At 39.4% G+C, this 20713-nt stretch overlaps 1 protein-coding gene across 4 annotated transcripts in view; it reads right to left on the reverse strand.

The window, feature by feature from the left end:
* The window catches only part of mocos (molybdenum cofactor sulfurase), a 90766-nt gene that overhangs the window by 57506 nt on the left and 12547 nt on the right, over positions 1-20713 (reverse strand). For 3 of the 4 annotated variants that reach the window (XM_062956971.1, XM_062956973.1, XM_062956972.1), the window contains 4 exons: positions 19934-20023; positions 17577-17643; positions 9063-9701; positions 8158-8234 (listed from right to left, as the gene is read on the reverse strand). In XM_062956971.1, coding sequence (XP_062813041.1) covers positions 8158-8234; positions 9063-9701; positions 17577-17643; positions 19934-20023 — 873 coding nt within the window. Of the gene's footprint in view, positions 1-8157; positions 8235-9062; positions 9702-16879; positions 16925-17576; positions 17644-19933; positions 20024-20713 lie in introns of all 4 variants that reach the window. The other variant, XM_062956974.1, reaches the window with a different exon arrangement.

A 20713-nucleotide genomic window follows, 5' to 3' on the forward strand; every position in this document is an offset into this window, starting at 1 on the left:
GATAGTTTCTAAACTAATCTCTGAGAATTACGATATCCTGATCACTCTTTCCTATGCTCTAGAAGTGTGATTATATTTAACCCCTCTGTTGCTTGTTCAGAGGCTCCTAGTGGAGTGGCGGAGGCTCCTTCTTTGGAGGCTTTTAAACAGAGGCTGGATGGCCTTCTGCTGGGAGTGCTTTGAATGCGATTTACCTGCTTCTTGGCAAGGGGTTGGACTGGATGGTCCATGAGGTCTCTTCCAGTTCTATGATTCTATGGCATGCTTGCTTCAGCTTCCTCTAGAGGAGCTTGACCAGACAAGAGATTTTGCTGCTGCTGAATTTGTCTGCAGCAATGATTGAGCTATGCTAGGTAGACTTCTGGGAGCTGCTGGCCTCCATCTCCTTTGCAGGCTCTTCTAGCAACTCCTTGCTATCTGAGCTGGCCATGACAAATTCATAGAGTTGGAAAAGATCACAAGAACCATCTAATACAAACTCCTGCCATGCAAGGAGCACACAATCAATGCATTCCTGACAGATAGCCATCCAGTCTCTGCTTTAAAACCTCCAAAGAAGGAGACTTCCCCACACCCTGAGGCCACTTATCCCACCATTGAACAGCCCTTACCATCAGGAAGTTATTCCTAATATTCAAGTGGAATATCTTTTTTCTGCTATTTGAATCTATTGCTGTGTCCTGGTTTGTAAAGCAGAAGAAAACAAGTCTGCTTCATCCAATATGACAATCTTCAGCTGTCCCTAGACTGTAGAATGGCTTGTCAGAAGCAATTCAATGGCTGTATATGCTGCCCACACTTAAAACAGAACTAAAAACTATGTAATCTCTTCTGACAGGCCTATCCAGATGTTTTTTAAATTATATTTAAATTATGAATTCATTGTTTTAGCATGTTTGTTTGTTTGATGTCATGCTCTTTTAACTGGATATGTAAATATTTAGTGCTCTGTGATGTAAGCTGGTATCCATATGCTGATGCATATGGATACCAGCCCCCCCCCCCCAAAAAAAAACTGATAGTGAGAGGCAAGTAAGAAATTATCATCATCATTTTTAAAAATGTGATATCCCTAATGGGATATTATTTTTGCAATAGAATCATAGAATCATAGAGTTGGAAGAGACCTTGTGGGCCATCCAGTCCAACCCCCTACCAAAAAGCAGGAAAATCACATTCAAAGCACCCCCAACAGATGGCCATCCAGCCTCTGCTTAAAAGCTTCCAAAGGAGGAGCTTTCACCACACTTCGGGCCAGAGAGTTCCGGAGTGTGGTGGAGGCTTCTTCTTTGGAGGCTTTTAGGTTAACTTCTGACTTAAGACACTTCAATCTTAATGAAATATCTTTTTATTTGTTTTTTAAAATGTTCATATTGTTTCGAACATTTATTTTAATTGTGCTTTCACTACAAACATTTCCTAAAACAAGGATCCCAAAGTGTTTGATATCTGAGTCATACAAACCTATTGTGATTGAATGTAGAAAAAAACTTGGCGCGAAAAATAATATATTCCTGACTAAAAACATTTTATTGGGGTAAAAAACGATGGGGATCATCTGTTTACATTGTTTGAGTTTTTAGTTTCTTTTTGGTAATTCTATCATGAACCTCTGTTAACAATGCTTTCCCCTGGTTCTCAAAGGCAGACTTCCTTGACAGCTTTTCGAAAATGAGATGTCAGACTGAAAGGGTAACAACAACAGATTATGAATAATCTTTACTCCAGTATATAACCACACTTGTTGAAAAATGACTCAAGACTAGAATAAATGTAAAACAGAAAAAATAGAAAGCTACTGGAAAACAAATTATTTCTTGAGATGTAGGAATGTTTGCCACAGATTTAGATACTTTTACAATTGTGGACCTTTATATATTCCTTGTAGACTTTCATCCCAAAACTGACTTATATTCTAATTACTAAAAGTTGCCTCCATAAATATGAATCCTATGGGAACGCTGGAGAATGCAAATGACTTTTTGGCTATCTAGTACCCAACCTAATTTATCATAGGCGATAACTTGTGGCCGAGTATGATTGTCTTCCAAGGGTAGAGTCTTAGAGGTGAGTCCGTGAGTGAGTATAGAGACCTTTTCTGGATCCTCATAGTCTTTCACAATGAGGACATAGATTTCCAGATGGAATATCGTCATGACAAGTGTTTGCTTGATGTGCTGTTTTTTGGCATGCTTCTCTCTTTTGTCCTCTATTTGTGCCTCTTCAAAAACCATAACACTGTTGGTAACAGCAGACCTTCCGTTAGAAAGCTAGAGGGCCAGGGCATCCCAGTTTTTTGTGTTTATTCCACATTTTTTAGGTTAGCTTTAAATCTCTTTAAATCTCTTTTGCTGCCCGTGGACATTCCATTTTCTGTTCTTGAGCTGAGTGTAAATTAACTGCTTTGGGAGATAGTGAGCGGACATTCGGATAACATGGGTGGTCCAACAGATTTTATGATGGAGGATCATTGCTTCAATGCTGGTGGTCTTCGCTTCTTTCAGAATGTGTATCTGCCTGTCTTCCCAAGAGATTTGCAGGATTTTTGGATGCAATGCTGATGGAATCTTTCCAGAAGTCAGGAGTGATGTTTGTAGATTATCAATGTCCCATAGATGTATAATAGAATAGGAAGGACTATAGCTTTATTAGCAAGCATCTTGGTATCCTTACAAATTTCTCAATCCTCAAACATTTGAAAAAATGCTGTACTCACAGAGCTCAGACAGTGTTTTATTTCAGTGTCAATGTAGATTGTTGTGGAGAGGTGGCTACCTGGATAGCGGAAATGGTCAACATTTGATAGTGTTAACACTGTTAAACTTTATTTCTGGCATTGCAGAGTGACTGGTTGGTGCCTGCTGGTAGAACATTTTGGTTTCTCAATGTTTGGTGAGAGGCCATGTTTTAGGTCTTCCTTTCAATGAGCACGGACTACATTATCATCATCAGTTCTATAACAGAAATTGTTATGATCTTACTTTTGGCTTTCAGCCTGCTGAGGTTAAAGAGCTTGCCATCTGGTGATTTCCACACTGGTGGGAAGCTTCACATCAATAAGGTGTAGAAGCATAGCTATGACAATGGAAAATAAAGAATGGTTGCTTACCTGTAACTGTGTTTCTTTGAGTGGTGATCTGTGGAATCTACACATGTGGTAGTTTGATGCACCTGTGCAGCATTTTCGGAACTTACACAGCTGTTAAGGTTTGGCTATGACCCCGCCCATCCTCCCCTGAGGGTATATAGCCCCCAGGTGAGGTTATAGCCTTTGTTCCTTGCCGCCGCAGTGGCAGATGAGAAAGGCATGATGACAGTGGGGAGGACGGGCGGGGATGAGATCACCACTCGAAGAAACACGGTGCCTTCCTTCGTGGTGTCTGTGGAATGCACACATGTGGTAGACTAACAAGCTACTCACCGTGGAAGTCGGGTGTCATGCCACCGCTGAAAACAGAACGGCTCTCCTGAAGGCTGCTTGATGCTTGTAGGTCGACCTTGTAGTGTGTCACAAATGTCAGCGGCATGGCCCAGGTAGCCGCTCTGCAGACATCCTCCAAGGGTACTCCCTGGCAGAAAGCAGTGGAGGCAGCAACGGCCCGCATGGAGTGTTCCTTGAGTCCAGGTGGGGGCTCCTCCCCCACCAGCTGGTAGGTCAGTCTAATTGCTGTGACTAACCACACGGAGAACCTCCTGATCGCCCTGGTCCAGTCTATATAGTAGGCTAATGCCCTCCGGACATCAATCATATGCAAGGCCTGCTCAAGCTGCATGGTTGGGTTCTGGAAAAACCCTGGGAGCACTATGTCTTGCGAGACGTGGAAGAGGGAGGCAACCTTGGGCAAAAAGGCGATGTCCGCATAACAACCTTGTCCTTATGGAATCACATATATAACTCATCCACGCACAGAGCTCGCTGGCCCAGCGAGCTATGGTGACAGCTGCAAGGAATGCCGTTTTCCATGATAGAAAGAAAAGGTCAGATGGATGGATACTGACAAGTGGAATGTGTCCAGAAAAAGGTGACCAAAATGGTCAAATGTTTGGAATTCTAGCCCTATGAGAAGCAGCTTAAGGAGTTAGGTATGATTAGCTTACAGAAAAAGAAGGCTGAGAGGAGACAGGATAGCCATGTTCAAATATCTGAAAGGATGTCACATTGAGGAGAAGGCAAGCTTGTTTTCTACTACTATAGAGACTAGAACATGGAGAAACAGTTTCAAATTGCAGGAAAAGAGATTCCACATAAGCATTAGGAGGAACTTCCTCACAGTAAGAGCAGTTTAGCAGAGGAATATGCTGCCTCGGTGTGTGCTGGAGTTTCCTTCTCTGGAGGTTTTTTAGCAGAGGCCATCTGTTGGGAGTGCTTTGATTGGATGTTCTTGCATGGCAGGGGGTTCCACTGAATGGCCCTTGTGGTCTCTTCCAAAACTACAGTTATATGATGCTAATTTAAGTCCATTACACCAGAATTCTACACTTTCAACACTACCATATTTATTATAAGTTGAGTTTTTGTTAATAGCCTATTATGGTCAAATACACTGAATGCTTTCCAGAAGTTTTCTGTGTACGTGCTGCATATGCACATACCTGCAAATATACATAGTTTGGGGATGTAATCATATTCAATAAGATTGGGGAAAATTAAGTCCAGAAAGTAGTGTACAAAGTGCTAACAGCTTGCTACTATTGGCCTCTCACAAACATCTACTGATAATACAAACACCTTGGAATTATGTAAGTCAGCCGATTGTGTGATAAGACTTGGTTACTCACATTCAAATCTCTGGTGAAAGACTAGAATTTTATAATGAATGAATTAATTACATCATAAAGCATTTGCTCAGTTGGCAACCTGCTCACCGATAGTTGGATGGCCTGACAGTTCACAATTTGACTTTCTTCCTATTTCAGCCTTGCTTGCTTTTAGCTACATCAGAAAACTACTGCTAGTTTCAAACTCAGAAATCCCTTCAGTATAAACTATTTTCTCTTTTACAGGTCAAAATTCTCAAACAGAATACTTTATCCAGAGAATTTTATTACAATATATGCAGTCATTAATGGAAGATGTCAAACAGACTTCATGACATATTTCATGCATTTGTGCCAGAGTAAAGTAGAAGCCGACTTAATCCCATGGTGACTTCAAAAGGATTTAATATATCTACTGTTTATGATTAGTGCCATTTAATCTAGAGCTTCTGAATAAGAAGTTTCTCAAAATATGCAAATTTTCTTTTTCTTTAATGAGGTCCCTCTGGAATTAGCATATCATTTCTGCATTACAGAAAGGATTGGATCAAGCCAGCAGAGAAATGAAATATTTTGCAAATGAAATAATCCTTGCTATAACACTGTACTGATCACATTAAAAAAAGATTCGATCTGGTAAGAAAATTGCAATACTTGAAAGTTTATCACCAAAAGAAACATTGTTTTGTATTGCTGAAAAGTTGCAGCAAAACAGAAAAGAAGATCAATTCTGAGAAAAACTAAAATTGGAAGTTCACACCTGAAAAGCTTACAGAATGAAGGGAAGGCTTTACAGGCAGTCCCCAAGTTACGAACAAGATTGGTTCTGTAGATTTGTTCTTAAGTTGAATTTGTATATAAATTGGAACATGTACATTTGTAAGTATACCTCTAGTCCCCCCCCCACACACACACACACAAGTGCCAATAGGGGATAAGAAACTGGAAAATAATGCCTTTAGTATCACATCTATTTCATTCTTTTTTTTAAGGGAAGGTGTTTTGAAGTATTTTTGAGACTTGCAAATTCGGGGGGGGGGGGTATAATTCATCAAATGAAAGTTTGAGGAGGGCTGCGGCCCACCTCATCAGCCTACAATGTAGAAAACACAAAACCTTTTGTGTGTGTACCTCGAAGTCACTGTCAACTATGGTGATCCCATGAACAAAATCTTATGCTGAAACCAACTGGTTAGTCTGAAAGGCACTACAAGACTCCTTTTTTCCTTAGACAGTATTGCAAATGGTTTAACCACTTGAGGGCAGTAATGCAGAGCTATTCTGTTTATTAACCAAATCCATAAAAGTCTTCTAATAAGATTAACTATTCTGGTTATGTCCTCATATAATGAAATCTGTGGCTTCTGATGGAATTCATCATCACTATACTACACTGGATGAACATACTTGTTCTTGCTCCTATCAGTTCCTCGAAGTACCAAACTCAATTCAAAGTCAGTCTCATGAAATCAAATAAGACTTGTTCCCAGATGTAGGATCAGAGTTTTAAATTATTGTTCTGAAAAGGTTAAAAATTAAATTTCATATAAGACTAGTTGCAAAGATCTTTAATTACTTTGGTAATCTAAGCCTGCAATGGAAAAATTCTGATCATTTCAAGTCAATTCCTATATAGAAGCTAAAGCCAGTAGGATTCTACATACTTTCCTGGCAGAAGATGTCATTGAACACAGTGAACTATTTTTAGTAATAACATTTTGTAATGTAAAACAATAGTTAATGCTGTAAACAACAATAGTGGGTAGGAAATATTTTTTTCTAGTGTCAAACTACAGGAAATGGTACATGCTAATGAAACAAGATTAATTTCTCAAAGTAGAAAAAATATGACCAGTAATCATTTTACCTATTGTAGTAAAAAACTTTGCATTCATCCTCCCCCCATCAAGCTCCACAAGTATTTTAAAAGCTTGTTTATATAATTACTAGCTGTGCCCGGCCACGCGTTGCTGTGGCGAAGTCTGGTGGTCTGGGAAATAAAGTATTGAGGAATTGGTGGTAGTTAAGGTCAAGGGTCAAGGTTTTCCCCTGACATTAAGTCCAGTCATGTCTGACTCTGGAGGTTGGTGCTCATCTCCATTTCTAAGCCGAAGAGCCGGCGTTGTCCGTAGACTCCTCCAAGGTCATGTGAGATGACTACATGGAGCGGCGTTACCTTCCCACCGGAGCAGTACCTATTGATGCACTCACATTTGCATGTTTTCGAACTTCTGGGTTGGCAGAAGCTGGGGCTAACAGTGGGGGCTCTCTCCGCTCCCCCAATTCAAACCTGCGGCCTTTCAGTCCAGAAGTTCAGCAGCTCAGCGCTTTAACATGCTGTGCCATCAGGAGATATTATTTCCTAAAGGTTGTGAATATACAATATTTCTGATTGGGTTTTTTTTGTTTGTTGGAGGCAAGTATGAATGCTGCAATTAGGAAAAATGATTAGGATGTAATGGCCTTGCAGCTTTAAAGCCTGGCTGTTTCCTCCCTGAGTGAATTTTTTGTTGGGAGGTGTTAGCTGGCCCTGATTGTTTCCTGTCTGGAATTCCCTTGTTTTCAGAGTGGTGTTGTTTGCGATATTTTATGTACCAAAACATGTTAGACAACAAATTTGTCAGAAAAAGTAGTTCAGTACACAGTAATGCTATATAGTAATTACTGTATTTATGAATTTAGCACCAAAATATCACGATATATTGAAAGCATTGTCTACAAAAATGCGTTGGATAATCCAGAACGTTGGATAAGCGAGTGTTGGATAAGTGAGACTCTACTGTATATTTCTAATCTTATATTATGTGCTCAGAACTGGATTATATGAGGCCCCTTCTTCACAGCTGGATAAAATGCACACTGAAGTGGATTATATGGCAGTGTGGAGTCAAGATAATCCAGTGCAAAGCAGATAATATAAGATTATAAATGGGTTATATAGTTGTGTGGAAGGGCCTTGAGTCTACACTGCCATATAATCCAGTGCAAATTAGATAATCTGTGGAAGAAGCCTAAGTGAGGCCTAAATCTGCCTGTCCCCTAACTGAAACCTGGCTGTCCCTTGGTTGCTAGGCAACCAAGTGGGCAGAGATTAGCCCTCTAAACTGGCAGCAATTGGATAAAAAAATTATTGCTCTCCCTCTAATTAGGACTTTATTTTTCTTTTCTTTTTGTTGTATCAACCTTGAGGCGTGGATGATGGGTTGTGTTGTCAAATTTTGAGGTTGGGGGGCCTGTACTTTTGTTGTTTTGTGAATCGCCGTGATGCCATCACTCTTTTATATATATAGATACACATGGTTGTTTATCAAGAAAATCACCAGGCCTGGTTTATGCAAACCAGAAAAACAGTACTACGGCTCAGAAATAGATGTAAGGCACACTCTATAGGATACTAACCTGTAAGTCTTTCTAAGGCATCAAATCCATGCTTCAATGCAATAATGTCAAGAAAAGAAATTGTACCATCCTCAAACCTATATAAATGGAGAAAAGGAAGAAATAACTATGCAACTAAGTTTTGTTACTGTTCATATATAAGCTAAATCTAACAGAAAATTACTTAGCAGAAATCAGTAGCTCTTTAATTAACATTGGCCTAGCTTCACACAGAGTGACTTTGCACAGCAGCTACAACTACAGAAATTCCATAAATACAACTGAGTGTGTGTGTGTGTGTGTTGGGAGGGGGGGTTACGGAGTAGTTTAGAAGCATTTGTTGTAGCCAACTATTATAGCCCATAAACAATCAGAGATATATATACACACACACACACACACACACACACACACACACACAAGATCTACTGGTGAGTACTCACATGAACTCTAAAATCCAACCAACATTTGTAAACAGTGTCTCTGAGTAAATGTTCTACCTCCATTCTCTGGAACTAGCTCCCACACAGTTTTACTTACTGTAGTCTTATTTTAGAGTGTTCATGGCTGACCCTGATAAACCATGGTCCAGATCTTTGGTACTCCACAAATGGTGGAGAACCATGGTACTCCACAAATTTAAAATACAATCAGAAACTTGGAGAATTTTAGCCACAGCCAAATATAATGTCACAGCAAACTATGAAGCCAAAAAGTGGAAATTTTCATCTAAAAGATGTAAAATATTCCTAAGAAAGAACTGGAACTTAAAACGGGAATACTGAGCAGAACCTGGGCTTAAGCATACATAAAACAGATGAACAGGTTTACAATATTTAAACTGACCTTCTCACTATGACTTGAAACCTATGTAACCAGAGAATAATTAAAGATTTTTTTTTAAATGAAATGTTTTGTAGTGTTACCTTTCAGCCACTGATTGTCTTGGTGAATAGAAATCCTCTTCTGCTAAATAGGCAGCTGCAGTTCCTCCTCCAAAATAGGCTTTTCTTAAGCAAGAAGCAACATCATTCTTTACTATCAGAGCACCTAATCCAGTGGGAAACCCAAATATCTTGTAGAATGAAAGTGGCACAAAGTCTGCTAAACAAATGCTTAAGTCTAATGGGGAAGTGCTAACATAAGATGCTGCATCCAAAAGTACAAACCATTTTCCACAGACCTTAACAGGGCACATTTTCCCAGATTTTATCTTTTCTACCCAGTCAAGGGGGTATTTAGTGCCTGAAAAATTACTCTGAGCAGGATAACAGAAGAGGTGAGGAGTTCTACTACCCTTCTCTTCCACTACTATCTCATTTGTCCCCGACAACATTTCCTTTGGTTTCACAGGCACAAAAGGGACATTCATTGCAGCAGTAATTTCTCTCATGCCCACCACAGATGTGTGGCTATCAGTGAGGTAGCAAAACCGGCTGCCAGGATCCTCCAGTGTTTCAGGCATCCAGGGAAAAGCCTCTGCAACCAACTTCAGTGCAGTTGTACTGCCTGAAGTGAAGATGACAGTATAGTCTTCTACAGTTGTATTGAAGTGCTGTAATATCCTGCAAAAGAAGAAAAACATATTAATTTTGAAGAAGCATTTGAGAAGTACAAAAAATACTTTTTTTGGCTGCTGTGTCTAAGCAGACAAGATATGTAAGCTACATTCTGTTTTACATTATTGAATTTCAGTGTTGTGCACCACCAAGATTATTCTGCTCTGTTTGTTAAATTATGGCATGAGGCATATGTCATCAGCATTTTAAAAATGAAAAAGCAGTCACAAAATGTTTCTGCCAAATACAAGGCAGGTGGGACCACCTTCATATTTCCCCGTCTATTGTTTCTCCCTCCAGAATCATCCCTCCAATCCAGTGTCACTGAAGGTACATCCCAGCATTCCACCAAGTCATTGCCACCTTAGATCCTGTTCCTCTTTTCTATGAGATGAAGAGTCCTTTAAAATTTAATTATATGAACAAACTTTATGACTATCCTTGGTATTTCTTCATCATTATTTTATAAAATCTTGAACAATTTAGTAGGACTAAGCATCCTACCTTCATTTCAACTTTGCAAAAAAAGCCTTTTGTGAGCACTCTTCAGGTACAGGTTCATTATAACTTTCAAATCTACCTGGTGATGATCTAACAATGGACATCATATTAATATAAAATGCAATGATTTGTACATTACATCAGAATGCTGTGGGAAACATTGCTGGAATCAAGAAGTTACACATTTTGCAAAATTCAGGAATATAGTTACCGAACTGTAGTTCAGTTTATCCCTTGAGAGAGATTTCTCCTTTTCTCCTGCATATGTCTTACAATAAAAGCATGACTGACAGTAGCTTGCTGAGTCTCTCCTTATGAAAGCTCTCAAAAATATTTTCATTATAGCTCTATTATAATGCATACAAGATACACTGAGTCATTGACTGAGTCCATACATCCATTCCAGCAATTCATCCCTCTCATCAATGTTTAATTGTACACCCAGTTACATGCTTTAGGGAGTTTGCAATTGATACGTTTTGTTCTTTGAGCAAGATGGAAACATAACAACTTCAACGTGTACTTTTGATAAGCCCATTTCTGCCAAATTATTATATTTTTGAAAGTGTTTTTTTCCCTAAACTTTGGCTTTTTTTTTTCAGTTATAATAATTTAAAGACAGATGTTTATCCTGCAATCTCTTTAATCTGAATCTGTCTTCCCCTGCTACCTTCATTGCTTCTATCCAATACAGCGATGAAACCATAATTTCAATAAATTAAAGTTTGTTTGTTTATCACCTTATCCAACCAGCGTTATCACAAACAATGGAATCAAATCCCATTGAGAAATTCAACAGAACCAATAGATAAATCTGTCTGATAGTCACCTAGAGTGATGGTGACCACTGAAGCAATTTTATGAGGGGTTGGAATTAAGTATTCTCCCAAAGCAGCATTTATAATCTAACTTTCACCACTCAACAGCTCTAACAGCTCTGATCAGCCAGGATGGACATGTGTCTAACTTCTTCAATTTTCCTTTTTATCCTGAAAGCTATCAAGAAAAGACCACATTTCCTGAAAGAAGAATCAGGAATATAAGATTTTGACTGCAAACAGAAGGTCAGCTGCTGTCCTCCCCTCCTTTCTGCCATGTTTTTATTTGTGTTGTACTTTGAAATGGTCATATGACTGGTCAAATAAATTAATAATAATAATAATAATAATAATAATAATAACAACAACAACAACAACAACAACAACAATAATAATAATTTCTACATCATCATATGGAACTTATTAGAACCTGTCCAACAATACTGGATATGTTTGTGTCTCAGTTACCTCCCTAGATGCAACTTCAATCTGATATTTAAGTGAGAATAAATCCAAATAATTTCTCCTGCAAAATGGTTGGCAAACCCATCACAGTGTATTTCTGTTGCTGTTCTCTGCAACAGGGTGAGGTCTAGAAATGTAGCCAGATATAATAGCTTTCTGGCTACATTTTAAAAACAACTGTACTGAATGAAATTGTGCTCTTTTGACAGAGACAGCAAGGAATAATTATTTCATTGCACACTCTGCAGCAGAGTAGGATTTAAAATGACCTCTAATGAATACTTGTATTATATTCTTCACAAGTCTTTCTCCAAAATTGTTCCACCCATGTGCTTCATTGCCCACACCTCTTCAGGCAACTAAAGAACCAGTACTTTACAAACAAGTCAAAAATAGTCAAAATAACTATCATGAAGCCCCTACCATTTACCCTGAGTTTGGGCTTCTATTGGTTAGGAAAGGCCTAGTTCTTTGTGTATAATAATCATGGGAGGGAACTGTAGTTAGCTCTTTCCTTTAAGGCACCTCCTTCCCCTAACCCTTTAAGAATCCCACAAGGGTAGAGCCTCATAACCAGACCCAACTGCTCCCTTGAAATTGTCCATTTTGGAGCTGGAAGGTGTAGAGGAAGGCTGAAGAGAAAGAAGCACAATTCGCACATTAATATCAGAGCTCAGTTACTAGACACAGATGAACAAAGGAACAAGTTACACAAAATAAAGTTAAGTAAAATAAATGTCTCAAACTTGCAAGATTTCTAGCTTTCCTTACAAGGACTCTATTAGTCAGTCCCGGGAGGACAGAGGATTTGAACCTTGTTGTTTATTAAATTATTGTTTACCGTTCATTTGTGTATTCCGATCTGTTCTCAGCAAGATCAAGGCACCTTCCACATAAACAACTCATGGAGGCAGAACAGTAACTAAGTAAAGTATCAGTCTCTTAGGCCAGGGGTCCTCAAACTAAGGCTGGCAGGCCGGATGCAGCACTCCAAGGCCATTTACCCAACACCTAAACTTTAGACTTAGAGTTTAGACCTAACTCTGAAACAACTTGAAGGCACACAACAACAACAATCCTAATTGACTTGACTATTTTATCAGCCAAAAGCAGGTCCACATTTTCCATTGAAATACTGGTAAGTTTATGTTGGTTAAAATTGTTCTTTGTTTTAAATATTGTATTATTCTTTCATGACTTTTTTTTTACAACCAATAAGATATGTGCAGTATGCATAGGAATTTGTTCAATTAAAAAAAACAACAACTATAGTCCAGCATCTCAGCAGTCTGGGGAACTGTGAAGCAGTCCTTTGTTTAACAGTCTTCTACTGTTGTGTTTAAAGACCCCTATCTTAGATCATCTCTGTATTCCACATAACAACTGCATCAAGAGATTATTTTTTTTGAAAAAAACCCAATTTACATACATTGTTTCAAAGTCAGATCATGCTCCCAGAAATATTTAAAATAAGATCATTTGCTTATATGATTTAAAATAAGTTGCATGCTCCCTTGTTCTAAAACAGAGAATGTGTTCCACTCTTTTCCACAATCATCCATGCTTCCAAGAAACTGATTACTCCCCAATTTTTCACTTATGTATGCAGTTTCATTAGTAGCAAAAGGCCTAGTGGGCCCGCAGTACATTACTTTCTTTGTTGTTTATTCGTTCAGTAGCTTCCGCCTTTTCATGACCTTCATGGACCAGCCCATGCCATAGTTCCCTGTCGCCCATCACCACCCCCAACTCCTTCAAGGTCAAGCCAGTCACTTCAAGGATAACATCCATCCATCTTGCCCTTGGTCGGCCCCTCTTCCTTTTTCCCCAACATCATTATCTTCTTCAAGCTTTCCTGTATTCTCATTATGTGGCCAAAGTACTTCATCTTTGCTTCTAATATCCTTCCCTCTAGTGAGCAGTCAAGCATTATTTTCTGGAGTATGGACTAGCTGGAATTTCGTACGGTCCAAGGCATTCTCAAAATTTTCCTCCAACACCACAGTTCAAAAGCATCTACCTTCCTTCGCTCAGCCTTCCTTATGGTCCAGCTCCTGCATCCATAGATTACTACGGGAAAGAACATTACTACAATACAGTTATTACTGTACTTGTGTATTTCTTCCTTGCTGCAGTGCAATCGCCCAGGTGAGAAAAAAGAAATTATATCATCAGTTATCTAGCAAATGTCCATCAGCATTTTATTTGCTTGCAATTTTTTTATTTATTTATTTATTTATTTTTGCAGAAACTGGTTCTACGGGGTCTCCCCTACGGAAAGCTCCAGTCAGAGATTGTTCCCCAATTTTTCACTTATGTATGCAGTTTCATCAGTGGCAAAAGGCCCAATGGCTTCAGGCTCTTTCACTTGTGGTGTCAAGAAAAACATTAAAACAGTTTATTTGGCTTGGGTCCAGAATACATGAAAGATTGTATCGTTTTCTATGAAACTGCTTGAGTTCTGGGATCTTCAGAAGGGAGCTTGATCTCAATCCTACTACTGTCATTGGTTCATCACCCATGGACATGTGAGAGGGCATCTCCCAGGCTGTGAAATTCTCTTCCACTGGAGGCTCTTCTTCCACTAATAAGCAAATACCTTTTTATTTAAATAGATTTGGGGTGATAAACCCATGCAAAAGGGTATTTTAATTGGGGTGCCTGCTGTCCTTTATTGTTATACTAGCTTGGGGACCCGGTGATGCCTGGGTTATTAGAAGAAGGCATTGCTTGTTTTGGGGTATTAGGTATTACCGATTTGGTAACATGTATCACTATTTATTAGGAAAACCCAGTCTTTACTTTTGTTTATTATGATTGGAAAACGCATAAGGATGTGGGTGTTTAAACTTTGTTTGAACTATGCAGTGAATCATCTTCTGTACCATGTTGAGAAAAGTATGGCAAACAATTTTTTTTAATTAGCAATGAAATGGCATATAAAATCTAGCTTTTATTAATTTAATTGCCATATTTCATCATTCTGATTTGTGTAGCATATATGACAGTGTTGCATAATGATTTGAGTGCTGGACTCTGGAGATTCAAATAGTCAGCTATGGAAATTTACTAGGTGATCTCATTCTAAGAGAAAGGCAAACACAACTTTCAAGGGTTTCTTGGTAAGATATGCTAAGAGAGAAGATTGGTTCCAGGACCCCTGTGGATGGCAAAAAATATGGATGCTGGAATCCTATTAATAAAATGGCACAGGAAAACAGCAGAGGCACAGCAAACCTCAAACAACAAGGATCATTCCTTGAATTCCCTCACATCCTGGGAGCATATCAGCCCCTGCTACTGCCTTTGAGGGAGCCGTTTCAGGAGACACACAAGGCTGCAGAGATGTGAGGATCTGTGAAATGGTGAGAGGCATTGATTCATGCCAAACTCTACACCTGGATTGCTACAATTTCAGATTTCCACATCTCTCTCCAGCCTTGTGCCTTTCTACAGTTTCACATTCACTCTGTAGTCTCTCCAGCCTCACAAACACAGTACTTTATATACTACACTGTGTTGTCTACATTATTGTGTTGGGACAGGACTGTAGTTTCAATCTGTGGTTGGCTAAATCCATGGATTCTGAGCCCATGGATATGGCGGACACACAATACATTAATACAATACAGGTATTATTATACTTGTGCATTTTTCCTTGTTGCAGTGCAACCACTTGGGTGAGAATAAACAAATTCTATTATCAGTTATCTGGCAAATGTCCACCAGCATTTTATTTGCTTGCAAAAATATTACATTTAAATATTGTGTGATCCACATTGTTATTTGAGTCATTATTAAGAGTTGGCTGTTAACTGCAATGCAATGTATATTTCCAACAGAGAGAATATCATTTAACCCTCCCCTTCTCTCAGTCACAGAAAAACAGATCATGCTCTGTTTTTCCCTTCTCATCAGGTGCTTAAGGGATGCTCTTGTCAAGAACAGATTTCTTTTTAAATATTACATCCACTCAGGGTGGCCAGAGAAAACACCAGCACTGTGGAAAGAACTATGAGATCTGTCTCAAGGGCTTAGTCATTAACTTTTTATATTGATGTTAACACATACATTATTATTAAATGCAGTCAGTGGATTATTGAAAAAGTTGTTAAGTGTTTATAATGAAAGAAATCAATCAATTATTGGGAAACGTCATTGTTTATGTTTGTATGGATGAGAAATATTAATGCGGCCACACATGCACTGTTACATGTGAATGAATCTTACCTATTACTGAATAGTGGGTTGCATAGAGTAAGATAATGAATTACATGAATTACAAGAGATTCCTAAGATGGCATGAGTAATTGAGCCATCAAAGCTTCAGATATGCTTTTAAGCAGATGTACTGAACACAGTGAAGTGCTCTTGTTTCATCCATTTGTACAGTCTCCATTTAGTGACCTTTGAAAGGGACAAATCAATACTGAAGAGGTACCATATCAGATGTTTCTTACTGTGCATTAAAGGTCAAAGGAGACTGTCACATGTATTAATAGCTTCAATACTATTGTTCTGAAGGAGACCTTACTAACAATCAAGAAAGTTTCAATAATGTTTGAATAATCTCAACATCAGCAATATGTGCTAAGAAAATAAGGCACATTTTGCTTCCATTATCAATAAATTCTGGCTCCATGAGTAAAAATGCTTCCTTTGAAATTAATGGAACTGACTTGCTTGCAAGAGAGAAAGAAAAAAACTGTCTGAGATTAGGACAAGATGGTTGCTCTTAATTGGTTCCAAATGGTAATTGTTCTTGGAACTTTAAAGTTTAAACCTAAAATAAGGAACAGATCAAGTGTAATATAAGGCTTGTCTACACAGACTAAAAAAAATCTTACTCGCATTGTAAGTGCTCTAATCCTGACACACAAGCTCCATGATTATTCATTTGTAATGTGTTACTTTGGGCTTTAAATTGTTTCAAAAAAACTTGCTTTTTACCTCAAGGTGTTACAAAAATTCTGAACATTTAGGCATATGGATGGCCCTCCAGGCAGCAGAACTTCACTGTGTAGTTGAGGGGAAGGAATAGTGGTGGGTGGAGTTGGCTGGGGGAGGTGAACAATTTCAACAAGAAGTGGCTTTTTTGTGGAATTAATTTCATTTTTAAAAAAGGTTCACGTGTGCAGACACTTGCATATCAGTATATTAATATTAACACATTTACGCTTCAGAGAAAATAAGTTTATTCACCTGAATGACAAAAGAAATAGCTGTCATGGCCAGCTCCAACAGTCACGATGAGGAGTGGCTGGAAGGGTTGGTAGGGGAGATAAGAGGTCTGCAGCTCCCAGCAGTTTCCCCAATTTAGTTTGATCACAGTAATAGACACTCCCCAGCAGTCTGAGCAAGCTGAGACAAATACAGTAGAACCAGAGGAGTTAAACATACCTCCAGCTTTAGAACGCCGAAGGGAACGTGCAGAATCTTGCAGATCTGCAAGATTAGCAGAGAAACAAGCTCTCAACAAGCGACAGCTCAGATCTTAGAATAAAGAAGCTCAGTCTGAAGGCTTGTTGTGACAGTCAACATCATTGTGCACCGACTGAACCCAGATTCTGCTACTCTTGGACTCCCAGTTTTTTGGACTTTGGTTATTGTTTATTCCAGACATGATCCTATAATTCTCCAGCATGACTCCAGTAATCGAAATTAGACTACAGCTTTGGACTATCCTTATAAGTTATTGTTTAGACTTTGTGCTTTGACTTTGGAACACTGACCTTGGCTTTGTTTCTGGTGTTTGCCTTCTTGGCTGTGCCTCTGATAATGCAGCATAATCATAACAATAGAAATGTGTTCATAGCCATTAGACAAAAAAAAGTGAAGGATTAGAAATACAGACTGCACACTAACAGTGAGGTGAATTTGCCAGGGAGAAATGTGTGGCCAGTTATGGCAGTCCCACTATGGCATATGTAGCACTAACTAGGTCACTAAAAGGCCTATATGTGAATATGGAGTGGAAAACAGACTTTTTCTCCATCAGTGTAGATAAGTCTATAAAGAAGAGGTTTATGATACAATGAAATACTCAAATATACAGATGAAGCACAGCAGCCAGTATGCAAAGTGAAGATCACGGTACCTGTATCGAACGTGTTCAATTGTGTCATATGTCAGTCTGCTGCTAATGTTCTTGCTGTGAGGATTACCTAGGAAGTAAAAAAGCCTCAGTGAATCATAAAGAACATAAGCACTATCCCTTAATATACCTGTATTTACCTGAGTCTAATGCACCATAGAATCTAATACACACCTCAATTTTCAAAACCCTGAAACCAAAAGAAGTATTTGTTGGCGAATGTAATAGGCGGCAGCAAAAAGTACTCTCTTCGTAATCTGAACAAAAAAGGTGCAAATTACAGCGGCTGCATGGTTATAATTCCTTTTTTTTGAAACAAAAGTGTTAGAACATCAAAGCTAAAGTTAAAATGGTATGAATCCACTTTAAGTTTAATAGAAGCTCCAGGTGCTCCTGAAGCAGCTTCCCCATTTGCTTTGGTTCAGCACTACGATTACCATATTATGTGAATCTGATGCGCACCTAAATTTTGGGAAGGTAATTTAGTCAAAAAAGGTGAGCACTAGATTTGAGTAAATGTGGTAATTTAGTTATGAATAAGCATGGCATTCGTTTTACACTTCACTGCAATTCTCTGAAAGTCTTGGCAGATTGCTAAATGGTTTCTGTAACTAGCAATGAATGAAAGTGAACCTCCCACACAACAAAGATAGTGGGAGTTCTGCCCAACCCCTGTTTCTCCTCTTCCCACCTTGGAGCATTCTTCATATGGTGAAGGCATCCTGTTTCATTTTTCATTGAAGATCCAAGAGTTTTTGGAGACAAACCATCAGCCTTGCAGAGGTTAGGAGTCCCAGCAAAGCTGAACTATATCAGGTAGTGTTGTAATCTGTGCATGACAACAGAGTTCTTCCAGATTTCTGACCAGCATAAACCAGATCAGGATTGTTGCTTGTTACATGTGTAGGACTAGATATTGAGAGAGACCCAAGATTGCCACAGAAGCCATGATATCCAGAGTTGGTCCTGATAAAGATGCTACAGCATGGATGTTAAAACCTCCCTAACACAATACATTTGGAGAAGATTAACACCACCCCTGAGACTACTTCCAGGAGTTCAGATAGTGAAAGGGTTAGGGAGAAGGGTGGATGGTACAACAATAGAATCCACATCTTTATCATGTTATCCTATTGCTAGGTGTTGACATTCAAACTTTGGAGAAAGTAGCATTTTATCCTCTCCATAATTTCTCATTTTCAGAAAAATAGACTGTAAAATAAGATTACAAAGTTTTGGAGCATAACTTTTGTTCCCTGTGCTCCCATACTGGAATATAATGCATTCTCAAATGAAGAATTCTGTACTTTCTTCAGAGGAAAGGGTAAGATTAAAATGTGCAGCTCTCAGAATGGGTCTGGGCATTCTTGGCCCATCACTCCAACTCAAGGATAAATCTGGCCTCTGTCTTCTATACAATTCAGCCAAGTGCTGGAGCCTTTTGAACTTCTCATTGCAAAATCGTGTGGAAAAAAGACCTACACTCTTGATTTGTTGGAAATAGCAAAAATAAGAACCTTCCAAACCTTTCACTATTTATTTGTTAATGTATATATTTGCTAACCTGTATTCTTTGTACAAGCTGATTTGCCAGTTTGTACCTCTTTGGTGTGGGAAGGGTTATAAACATTTGACTGTACTGGCATGTTCATATTCAGGACTCCATTTTGTATTCAGTCTTCAGTGGAGGTGGTTGCATGAATGTGTTTCATCTTCAATGATAGCAGGTGTATGTATCCAGACCTTAGTGGAGGTGGATGAATGAAAGCTTAGAAACTTCAGTGTATGTTTATGGACTTCAGTGAGTACACCTATATTAAAGACTATGGACTATTGATAAACAATGATACCCTGTGTACTCAATAAAGAGAGAAGCTACATCCTATCTATAACTGAACTTCAGTAAGAAATGTGCCTGTATCGCAAATTAATATAAGATGTTTATGAGTAAACAAGATATGTTATTTTTCAAAGAAGACTTGGTATTTTTATCTCTGAGTGCATATTTTTAAACTAACAGGTTTCAAGAGTGTATATCTCTTGGTCAATTTCAACTGCAATGAAACATCCTCTGCTAACCAAATATATAATTTGTAGTGGCATGTCTTTATACTTGGCAGTTTAAAGACATGGTTCTCCAGTTTAACAGCTGAGTTACCTGTGTGCCATTACAAGAATGCTTGTGACTATCACTTGTTCAAAGAGCTGACTTCTAACAAGGTCATGCTTTTCTTGACTGGAGGTTTTCAAAAGGCGGTCTCCACATGTTCATGGAGATTCATATTTGCCAAATGAATATGTGTCCAGAGACTGAGTGCAGTTATTTTCCAATTAAGTTAAGCAATATGATTTCTCCTTACCATAAACATTTTCACTAATGTCATCAGTGAAGGCCTTCAGTAAACTTTGTGGGAAAATTGCAGTGCCTGCATGGTCAAGATAAATAATTCCTGCAATGAAACAAACGTATTACATACCAAATTACTAGGGTTTCCATACCCAAGTTCCACAAATCTGGTAGCTTAATTTTCATAGTGAATACAGTGCTACCTCGCTAATCCGCGGTTCGGGTTCCGCGGATTCGCTATATCGCAGTTTTTCCCATCCGGCCCGCCCTCCCCCTCCCTCAAGAAAGCCTCACCTGACGGAGCCTCACAGGAAAGAGAGAGAAAGAGAGAGAGAGAGAGCGGGTGGGGCAGGTGGGCAGAGAGGCCTCCTCGGCTCCCTTGGTGGGCCAAAGAGGAGAGGGAGGGAGGGAGGGGCACTTCCGGAAGGCCTCATGTCCGGAAGAGGGGGGCCTTCCTACCTTCCTTCCTTCCTTCCTTTCCGGGAGGGGAGGGAGGCCGGCCCATGGGAGGTGCATGCGCAGAGAGGAGGCCGAGCTCTCCCTTCGGGCCTGGGCTTTCCTGTGGGGAGGGGCAGGGAGGGGGCAGCATCCTGATTGGGCCCCGGCCAGCCCCCTCCTTTTCCCGAGGGTTCTGCTCTCTCTCTCTCTGTCCTGCTCTCGGAGCCAAAGGCGGGTCAAGGGGCAAACAGCTGCCCAGTCGCCTCACGAAGCCATGGAGACCCCAGACTCAGAGCGGGAGGCTCACATGGGGCTCTGGGCGAGAAACAGGCCCCAAAGCCCACGGGAAACACTC

The sequence above is a fragment of the Anolis carolinensis genome, chromosome 6 (genome assembly GCF_035594765.1).
Source record: "Anolis carolinensis isolate JA03-04 chromosome 6, rAnoCar3.1.pri, whole genome shotgun sequence".
NCBI lineage: Eukaryota > Metazoa > Chordata > Lepidosauria > Squamata > Dactyloidae > Anolis > Anolis carolinensis.